This window comes from Colobus angolensis, unplaced genomic scaffold (genome assembly GCF_000951035.1).
Source record: "Colobus angolensis palliatus isolate OR3802 unplaced genomic scaffold, Cang.pa_1.0 Scaffold66, whole genome shotgun sequence".
Lineage (NCBI taxonomy): Eukaryota > Metazoa > Chordata > Mammalia > Primates > Cercopithecidae > Colobus > Colobus angolensis.
Window position 1 is genome coordinate 150,412 of NW_012120265.1, and position 10,919 is coordinate 161,330.

Below are 10,919 nucleotides of genomic sequence, written 5' to 3' on the forward strand. Positions count from 1 at the left end.
CACACACACACAAGCATCATTGGTCCTACACAACAGGACACACACACACAAGCATCACTGATCCTACACAACAGGACACACACACACAAGCATCACTGGTCCTACACAACAGTGGACACATACACACAGCCATCACTGATCCTACACAACGGGACACACACCCACAAGCATCACTGATCCTACACAACAGGAAATGGCCACACAACTGTCATTCATCCTGCACAATATGGACACTCACACAACACCCATTCATCCTATACAACAGAGGATGCCCACACAATTGTCATTCATCCTGCAGAACACAAGATACCCACACAACTGTCATTCGCCCTACGCAACAGGTGATCCCACACATCTCTCGTTCATCCTGCACAACAGGCACACCCACACAACTGTCATTCATTCCACACAACAGGTGATCCCACAAAACCATCATTCACCCTACACAACACAGACACCTACGCAACTGTCATTAACCCTACACAACCAGTGATCCCACACAACCACAACTGTCATGCATCTTACACAACACAGATGCCCATACAACTGCCAGGCTTCTGAGAGTCACACTGCATAGGAGAGCAGTGGCCCAGCTGGGGCACCACGCCAGCAGAGCTCATCCAAGGCCACTGATATGTCTTATTCCTCCCTCCCCATCCTGCCAGAAGAAAAGCTGAGCTGCAGGGAGAGGGGAGAAAGAGAGAAAACAGTATAGGTTCTCAAATTCATCACTGCTGGGGACTTGTCTTGAAAAAGGGTGCTTTTCCCCAACACACGCCAACGTCTTCCTCTGGCTCCCATCTAAGACGCATGAGGGGAGTTCGTTTTTTACAATATAACACACGGGACTACATAAGGGACCCGCAGGCTGCGAGTCCTGCAGGCGCCAGCCCCGCGCGCGCTGTGCCTTAGATCAAAGCTGTGTCAAGCAGCACAGCCCTGGGAGATAAGAATCTGAGGTCCCTGCGATCGCAGCGTTGAGATTTTCCACTAAAAATATTTACCAAATTTTGAGAAAATCTGCTTCATGCATTGAAGGGAACAGGATGAGGTTTGGTTCTGAACTGTTGAGAAAAGCTGAACAAATATTTACTACGAGCCACTGGTGGCCGGTGTGTTTTCCTGCCCTGTGAAGTGTGTGAGGTGGGCAGGGGGCTGTTGAACCCGATGGCTGCGGCCCCATCTTGCCATTAAGAGAAGAAGAAAGCAGGGAGAAGGTGCCGTGCTTTGGGGTCCTCAAAAGGCAAATATCATTTGAAGTGAGAAATAACAATTTTCTAGAGGTTACCACAAAAGGCTCCCATGACATTTACATAAAACCTGCCAGGCAATGGTTGCTCCAGCCCTGGAAGAAAAAAAAGGGTGTGTGTGTGCACACGTGTGTGTGTGTGTGTAGGGTGCGGTATGTGATTTGGAAATGAATTTACAAATCACAAGCCAGTCTTCGTGACAAAAATAATACAGACTGGCAGGTGTCACAATTCTGCCTTATTTGAAAAATTGCATTTGTTCTGTGGCGGGCACCTTTGACATAGCCTGCATGAATACTCCTGGGTGTCAGTGCCATCCTCTGGGGGGATTTCCAGGGAGAGATGCTATCTATGCATGAGCCAGGCATGGGGAGCCCTGACGGAGCAAGGGGGTCCAGCTTTGTTCCTCCCTACGGAGACTGCCAATGTCACAGACGCCACCTCTGCAAAGGGTGGGAAGGCGCCTTGCCCACATGTAACAAGATCCCTGAGAACGCCGTGCAGCGAGTCTGAGAGCTGGTTAGGGGTCGTGCATGGAAGGACCCAAAAGAGCCCCTGGGAGGGGAGGAAGTGAGGCGCAGAGCCCAAGAGGAGCTCCCATGGTGGGCGACACTTGGGAAGGCGTCAGGTCTGGGGAGGGGCTGCCACTTCTGCTCTTTATGGCCAGATCCCCCGTTGCCCGAGTGCATGTGCTATTTTGCAGTTAGCAGTGGCAGGCGAGGGGTGCTGACCTGGGGCTTTGAATGGGAGAGATGAAAGATGAGGGGCCATATTCACCCCGCCAGAAAAGCAGGGAGGTGGTGCTCAGAGCTGCAACCAGAACCCCCTTCTGAGGCATCTGCCCCGGCCCTCACCTCCCTCAAGTGGAGCCTCCGCCAAGCAAGGGGTTGAGGTGTCCTGGAGGCAGGTATACCCAATGTCCCCAGGGCGACAGCTCCCGTCTGTTCACACCTATACTCAGATGCTGGGGTGGGACAGTCCAGCCCCTCTAGGCCTGCACCCCACCCCACAGCCCCCCAGGCCCCAGCATTTGCACCCCACTGAACGCCAGATGATAATCAAGTCACACAACACTCCCTGGATCCGCCTCTGGGTACAGTGTGCCCAGGTAGGCAAATGCTTCTATTTTCAAACTCAGTGGTCTTTACAGAACAGAAAGTGCTCCAAACGGCAATCTGCCTGCAGTCAGTTTAAGCACACAAGGCTGACATTCCTCCCTCTCAGAATGGGACCGTTCCTGGGCACTGACAGCGGGTCTCACCCAGCCCTCGGACAGAAGCAGAGGGCTCAGATGGAAGCGCCGAAGCTTCCTTGACCACAGCAGTGCTGGGGGATGGGGGCGTGGGCAGGAAAGAGGGACTCCGCCTGGTTGGTTATTTTAGGCTCCTTGGGACCCCCTCCCCATCCTGGCTGGCAGGCAAGTGCCAGAATTTTCCAGGCCCCTTGAGATGGTGGAACCACTTGTCCCATTGTAGAACTTCACATGTACCCACCGGATTATCTCTCTGAGATCATCGTGGGAACGGAATTAAAGTAGTTAAGTTCAAGGCTGAGGTGCTAACCGCAGGGTTCAAATGGAAATGCCATTTTTAAAGTGGATCTTGTGCAATCAACAAAAGGTTTTGGGACCCACATGGGCACATGACAGGGAGAGGTCACTGAGCCCTGGTTTCGATGTTGGCCTGGCGTTTCAGAGGAGCGGGAGAGCTGGTAGCACTTAGGACCTCAGCGCTTCCTCGGTGGCTGCATCCTGTGTGGCACTCACCACAGGGAGGTCAAGAACCCACGGCCACCCTGGGTGGACGCCACACACAGGTACGGGAGGGGCTTGTTTTGCAAGGGGAAGAATGACTTTTGTCTTCTTTTGATGAGACAGCTGTTAGAATCAAACAGGACAGCCACTGGTTAAACTGGATCTCATGTCACTTAGGTAAAAGCTGTTCGTTAGTGCAATTGTGGGGAGGGGGTGAAAAGACACCATGCTCATCACTATCACCTATGTGGCTTTGTTTAGGAGGTGAAAAGGTCATTAGCAGTAATAAAATGATCATTAAATTTGGGAGAGGTTAAAGGTGACTGGCTGGTTAGCGGTGGAAGTGCGCTGGCTGGTGTCACCGGGCGCTGCAGGCAGGAACCGCAACGCAGGGCTGCGCTGGCAGGAAGTGGCAAGGGTGGGGCCGGTCGCAGGATCCCACTATCGCAACGGGGCTGAGGCCCAATCACTGACACCCACACAGCCGTTTCCTGCACTTAAAAAAAAAAAATCTGTTTCTCTCTTTGCAAATCAACAACTTTTACCTAGAAACTCTTCAGCGGTGAGCTCTGACTGATCTTGATCTCCGGTCCGTTGCAGAAAATACACCATTGTTTACCTGGGGGAGGTGTGTGCCATGGCTAACTTTAACCTAACTCTAACTGACAGGTTTCGGCGGCCTGCCGGGTCTGTGCTGCATCTGCCTGAAAGAAACCAGTTTCTTCTGCCCAAAACAGACAGCTGCTGGTTATTTAATACCTTGGTACACCTTTCTAGAAAAGACCTCCAGGCAAGGAGAACTTAAGTGCCCACACCAAAGCTCCATGCATGCCCCGAGGGATGGCCCTTGGTGGTCCCCCAGAGTATGCTTTCTGGCTGAGATCGAGAAAGAACTGAGTATGTGGCCTTGAGAGCAGATGGCCAACTGTGGGCTACTCAGGTGTACGCTGTGACCGGAACTCTCCCTTGAGGAACCTCTGCAGGTTCCCAGGTGGAGGGGTCCACCTGTGACTGTCCGGGTCAACATCTGTCTGCCTGTGCACCCACACCGCATGTCGGCCACACCAAATGTCAATTTCACCACAACTGAGCTTTAAATAAAATTTAAAAAGCAGCTCCCATGGAATTTGAAAACTGCAGCCTCTAGAACACAAGAGACAGAACCAAAAGCCACACGTGACTCAGACCCAAACTCACATTTGGTCCTGTATGAGCAATGACCCACAGGAGACCCTGGAGCCCTCTTTGACGTTCAACTCCCTGCACGCTGACTTTTTTTAACAGAAAAGATTTCCACTAACCTGTGACCTCACAGGGAGAAAAGGGCCCCATTAATGACTCCCGGAATGTGTGCAGCCACCTCAGCTGCCCAGCCTGTCTCTCCTGGAAAAGGTGCCCATGGCAGAAGCCTGCGTCCCGGTCCCTGTGCCCCAGGGTGGGGATGGGGGCTACAGACCACACAGAGCACATCACCATGCAAGGTGCTTCACCCACACACCCACCTGCTAGGCCTGAGTGGGTCCCATGGTCAGGCAGGAAAACTGGGGCTCAGGGAGGTTAAGTGACCCACCTGGGGCCTCCCTTTCCTCCAACGTCCAGAAACTAGCCTGATTAAGCAGTCCCCTGGATTCTAGCAGGACTGGCCGCCCAGAGGACAGAAGGAAGCGGCCTCAGTTCTCCTGTCCTGGCCCCACACGTCAGCCATTTCCTGGCACAGAGGCCTAGCAGGGTTCTAGAAATCTCTGGGTGCCCTGGGATGGACAAACCCTGGATGGGAGCATGGGACATCAGACATGTTCCATTTGCCAGGCGGAGAGATGACAGAAAAGCTTATTCCTTCACTGTGATTTCCATGAGTGTAGGTGTCACGCTGTGTGCATGATGTTTAAGACTGCTTGCTGGACAGTCTACGGGTCCTTCAGTCTTTCTGTCAGTCCGTCTGTCTCCACCAGCTCACGGCTTAACCGCCAGGCCCACAGGGGCTCCCATCTCACCTTCCTCCTCACTCAGCCACGCTGGGATCCATGCATCTTACGCAAAGCCATAGCATCTGGGAAGCCCTGGAGTGACCAGGGGAAGGCGGACATCACTGTGTGCTGGCCGTGTGGTCTCCCTGAGCAGAAAAAGGCTGGGGTAGCAAGAAAGGCAGAAAGCTTTTTTGTTTGTTTGTTTGTTTTTGTAAGAAAACATGAAGTCCAGCAGTTTGAAAATGTTAGACTTTATGCTTTCTTAAAAAAAAAAAAATAATCATCACAGACTAGATTCACTATCTCCTGTCTTAAAGCCAAGAAAACAAGAGATCTGCCTTGTGTATTCCTGGCAAACTTTCTGAGCACGACTTCACTCAACACTCATTTGCTGACTGCTCTTGCTCAAAACCAGAGAGGCCTCCTGGGCTGCACGTGGGTCTGTGCTGTGTGGCCAGGAACCGGGAAGGGAATTGTGCAGAGCTGGGCTCCGATTCCCTTGACCAGAGAGCCAGGGTAGGGCTAGCAGCTTCCTTCGCAATCCCCCAAAGAGCCAAACACTTCTCCCCAACATGTGACTCATCAAAAGGTCAACCAGTGGGTCAACCGTGGTGTTCGGTGTTCTGATAGTTAGAGGTTAGTATGGAATCACAGCACAAATAATGCTGTAAGCTCAAACGGCAACCACCACACGGTCTGTACCTACCACCCAGCAGCGTGTACAATGCAGAATTTTTCTGTTCAGCCATTGCTTCTGGGTAAAAGAATCAAATGAGAAATATTTAGGCCTTCACACAGATCTGCAGTTGCTCTGGACTTAAAATGCCGCACATGCATTTGCTGTTTTAGAGAATGTTCTGAAGCTCATGGCTTGGTTCTCGTTACTCCTGTCTTGGGGCAGGAGGCAGGTCACTGGGTGTAGACCTGGCCCTGCTGCCACCTTGCTGCGTGACCTTAGGGAGCCCCCATGACCTCCCCCCTCCCTTTCCTCTTCCAGGAAATGGGCATGGCCTGGCCTGTCTCTCTCACGGGTCTTGCTGGGACCTAGTGCGATAAGAACTGTGCAAGCACTTCCTAAGGGCCCGTCGAAGTTAATATATCTCTGCAGAACGCCGAGGGGCACAGCAACCATTGACCACAGCAGAACAAAGATGCAGTGGCCTGTGCCACTAGCCAAGGAGCCCAGGACCCCCTGGGTCTCAAATTGTGCAACAGCTCCCTAAAAAGCCTCAACCCTGAAACTGGCCCAAGGAAGTCACCCAAAGCCCTGGTATCAAACGTTCTACTTTTAACAAGCATTCTTTTCTGCTTTCGAAGCCCACAGTACACTAAGAGCAGAAGCCAAGGTGGGGTGGGTAGGCTTGCAGGGGAGACACAATGGGAGGTGACAACTGAGGGAAAGTTCAAAGGCAGACCCAGCGCTGGGTTCAGGTACGTGGGGAGGCGGGGGTGGCGGTTTCCATGAAACACTGAAAATGAAGCTTTGCACCTGTGAACTGTTGAGTGGGATGGCTCCTCCTCAGGGCCCAGCAAATACGGCACTGCTCGGCAAGTGTGTGCACCCATATGAGAATACATGCACATGTGTGCAAATGTGTGTACATGTGTGTAAGCACAAAGAGTGTGCATGCCCGGGTATGAGCACACACGCACACATGCGTGTGCACATTTGCAAGCATGCATGATGCAATATCTGTGTACTGCTCACCATCTGTGTACTGCTCACCTGTATGCATGTATGTGTTCACATGTGAATATGTGCATGTCTCAATGAATGCATGCACATATATAAGCATGGGGGGTGCTCATGCCCAGCTGTTATCTATGAGAGCATGTGTGTGTGCAGGCATGCACAATGCAGTGTGTGAGTGCATGCTGCTCATCTCTATGAATGCATGTGTGTGTTCACAAGTGAATATGCACACATGTCTGCAGATGCATATAAGCATGGAGAGTGTGCATGGAGGGGGTGCATGGGAGAGTGCGTGCGTACATGCATACGCATACATGCAGGCACATGCGAGAATACTCATGTGACGCAGTATGTGTGTGAAGGCATGCTCACCTGTATGCATGTGTGTTCACATGCAAACAGGTGTATGCATGCATGTGTCTGCAGGCGTGGAGGATGTGTGTATACACAGGGTACACAAGTGCATGCAAGAGCATACATGTGTGCATGCACATATATGCATTAAAAATACATGGCCACATGTGGGAATGTGCACACGCGTGTGCCAGCTATGTGCATGCATTGTGATTATGCATATATGTGTGTGTACATGTGTGCTTCTGCTCCCATCTTTTAGGCAAGTGAAGAGGCCCACTGCCATTCCATCAGGAGGCCAACAAGGATCCCTGAAGAGCCACTGCCTCTGTGTAAGGTACCGGCAGCCTCTTGCAGATGGAAGGGAGTCCCTTTGTTGTTTTGTTTTTCCTCCTCTTGATGGTAAATGTCTTTGATGTGTGGCTTACAGAAATGATCTCTTTACCCATCTGTATCTGCTCAACAGTTCACAGAAAATCTGCTCTAAATCCACACAGCCCATACTTGGTCATACTTTTTCTCCTGACTCATCCACAAGAAAGCCAACCTGGGCACTGCAGGCTGGATCCCCATCCTCCTGAGAGAAGGCCATGGCCAGCCCACGGGACAGGAGGAGAGAGGCGGTGTTCTAGAAATAACTTCTCCTATGTTCACCTCTACTGACAGGTGGCCCATGTGCAGGACCGAGAGTCACTCGTAACTAGTGAGCTGGGGGCACGCGGAGCCTGCTAGGTCCATTCCAGGACCTGCGATGACACCAGGGCTGCAAAGTGAGGCCAGCGGTAGATTCCAGGGGAGGGGCAAGTGCAGGCAGGAGGGTGAGCACCGCTTCCCTCGCTGGAGCTAATGGAAAGGGTGCGGGGACACACCCTGTCCAGGGAAGACAGGTAACAGAAGGCATGATCCTGGGAGTGTGTGGGTCTCCTGTGGCTGCCCACAATTCAAGGACGCTGTGGGGAACACTGCCTGGAGGCTAGAGAATGGGAGGCATCCCAGACCGGGGCACAGATGGAATAGGCAATGACCGGGTAGATAAATGGATCAGGGAGCTGCAGCGACGCCTTCTGCCACTTGAAGCAACAGCTTTCTGTTTGAGAGTCTGGTCAACTGGCCGCTGGCCTACCTCTATCACATGAGAGAAATCCCATGTGTGAGTTAAAGGGCTTCAGAATCTTCAAGGGACCCTTGTGGCCCAAGGTTAGGAGACATTGGCAGCACCGGCCATGGGGAAGAAGGGCAGGGCCTGCAGGAAGCCCCCTTCTCAGAGCCATGCATCTAGATGCCTGGGCGAGCTGGGGGGGAGGGGAGCCCCGAGCCATCCTGCCTCCTCACATCAGATGCCGCCAAGGACAATTTCCCGCTCCCTCCACTCTCAGTCCTGAAGCAGCTGGGAAGGGACTGGACCAAGAAGTGACTCCTGCTGCCCTCACCCCCCACAGGTCCTCCTTGAGCACAGATGGGAAGGAACATGGAAGAGAAGAGGCTGGAGTGGCCACAGGGCTGCCGGCCATGACTGGCTCCTAAAGTGTAGCCGGGGTGTCGGGGTGGCATTGACATGCTCGGGCAGAGGCCGCACGAAGCGCCCCCAGTCACAAGGGTGGCTCTAAGGCCAAGGCTTTGTGCACTCCAATACAGAGCCAGAAGCCCAGGGGCCCACAGGATGGGGCGAGGGCCAGCAGGCGAGAGGCACACACCACGCACACATGGCGCTTGCGTGGATCTGGGTGGCTGGGCCGGGGGGACCCTCTTGATCCCCACACAGGGTCCTGTGGCATCTGCTGCTACTCTGGGCTGGTGAGCAGGGGGGCCCTGGTCCCCCGCCATCCTGCACCGGCAGGAGGCGGCTGCGAGAGAAGAAAGCTTACTGACCACTGGGCGGTTTAGGCCGTGGAGGAGCGGGTTTCTTCGGAGGCAGAGCAGGAGTGTCCTGTTTACTTTTAAAGGGGTCATCTGAGAATCCTGCCCCTCCCAAGGAGGAGGTGAAAGGGCCAGAAGGTGGGGGCTGTAAGAGAGGACACGAAAGAGAGGCAAAAATAGTTGTTAAAACAAAGGTGACGGATGTCCACTGAACAGACGCTCATGCTCCAAGGGCCCTGGCGAGGCCTCCTACCCTCCGGACTGCACAACACGGCCTTGCTCGGACGTGGGGTCTCTCTCAAGCCCCGTGCTTTCCTCCACCCTCAACAGCAGCGGCCCTCTGGCCTGTGGGTGATAAGCAGAGAGCAGTCCCATCCCTCCACGGGCTCCCAGCACCAAGGGCATCCCCAGCCACAAGGGGCACACTGGGTCTTTCCTGACTCTAGGACTTGGCACACAGGGTCCCTTGGGCCTCCTGCTTATACTTCAGAGACATGCCCCACCCTCACCCCTGAGCTGGCTGTGGTGCTTGGCGCATGCCCTGCTGTGCCGCCTCCCCACTGAGCTGGCTGGTGTGGTCACTACCTTCAGTTAGTGACGGGCAGCTCCAGGTGCTGGGTCAGCTGGCACCAGACCTTCCTCCTCCATGCCTCTGGGCTGCACACGCAGCACCTGAGGTGGGAGCACACTTTCACATGCCCAGCCCACCCCCACTGGTCAGCACGCCCACACCGCCTCCACTGGGCTCTTGACCACCTCTGGCCTGGACTCTCGGCCAGCCTCCATCACATCCATCCACATCCTCCACCCCACACCTGCTGCCTCAAACCCAAATCAGACCACATCCTCCAGCTTAAAGAGTGAGACAGTCAGAGACAGTTATAACAATCGGATAGATGAATGGATGGTGGGTGGGTAGATGAATGGAATGGTAGCTGGATGAATAGATAGACATATATGTGGATTAATGGACGAATGAATGGCAGGTGGGTGGGTGGGTGGATGGATGGATGGATGGGCAGGCAGGTAGAGACAGGGAAGCAGGTGGGTGGTAGACAGGGAGGCAGGTAAGTGGCGATGTCTCACAGGCAGGTAGGTAGGCACTTCCTACGGGGAAGCTCCAAGCTCTCATTAAGGCATGCAGGGACTTGATCGCTGCCCCGGCCGCCTGATTTTTCAGGCTCACCTCTGAAGTCGCCCCTCCCTTCACAATGCCTCCTTAGTCCTCAGAACCCACTGCACCCCCAGCTGCTGACTCAGCCTCCTATTTCCATGCTCTCTGCACACTCAGGTCTCTTGCTGGGTAGCTCAGCTCACCTCGTCCACCAGGAACCCCTCTCCTTGCTCAGAGCCTGGCTGGACCCCACTGCCGTCCCTCAGAGCTCTCCCAGGGTTCTCCCTGGGGCCACTTCCTGCCACGCCCGCACTGCTCACGGAGCCACAGAGACACGCTTCCAGGCCTCTCCCACCTGGAGGGCAAGCATAGTCCCCTTCCGGGCGCCTGCTGCCTCCAGGCCTGTGATGAGCAGATATTAAGCGCCGCCACCTGCAGGGATGCTTGTCCCTCACTTGGAACGCCGGTGCGGCACAAGGGAGCCAGGGTCTCCATTAGCCGCAGAAGGGCCGGCGCATCTCAGGCATGTGAGGGAAGGCGCTGGGGTGTCCCAGGAGGGAGAAAATCACTTTCTATGGGCAGAAGAAGGATGAGGTACCACTCTTACTAAAACAGAAAATAACTAAGTGTGTAATAAAATAGAAAATAACTACATTTTTACTAACAGAGGAAACACATTGTTACAAAAATGCAAAATAACTAGGAAATTATAGGACAAAGAGATAACATTGTGACAGGAAACAAAAGGAACGGGCAGAAATAGGGGTAAAAATGGTCATGTGTTCCTGGCTGGGCACGGTGGCTCACGCCTGTAATCCCAGGACTTTGGGAGGCCGAGGCAGGCGGATCACAAGGTCAGGAGATTGAGACCATCCTGGCTAACACGGTGAAACCCCGTTTCTACTAAAAATACAAAAAATTAGCTGGGCGT

At 53.7% G+C, this 10,919-nt stretch overlaps 1 protein-coding gene across 1 annotated transcript in view; it reads right to left on the reverse strand.

Annotated features, from left to right (window-relative positions):
- The window catches only part of EPS15L1 (epidermal growth factor receptor pathway substrate 15-like 1), a 110,306-nt gene that overhangs the window by 13,576 nt on the left and 85,811 nt on the right, over positions 1-10,919 (reverse strand). The window contains exon 21 of the mRNA XM_011925892.1: positions 8,887-9,019. Coding sequence (XP_011781282.1) covers positions 8,887-9,019 — 133 coding nt within the window. The remainder of the gene's footprint in view (positions 1-8,886; positions 9,020-10,919) is intronic.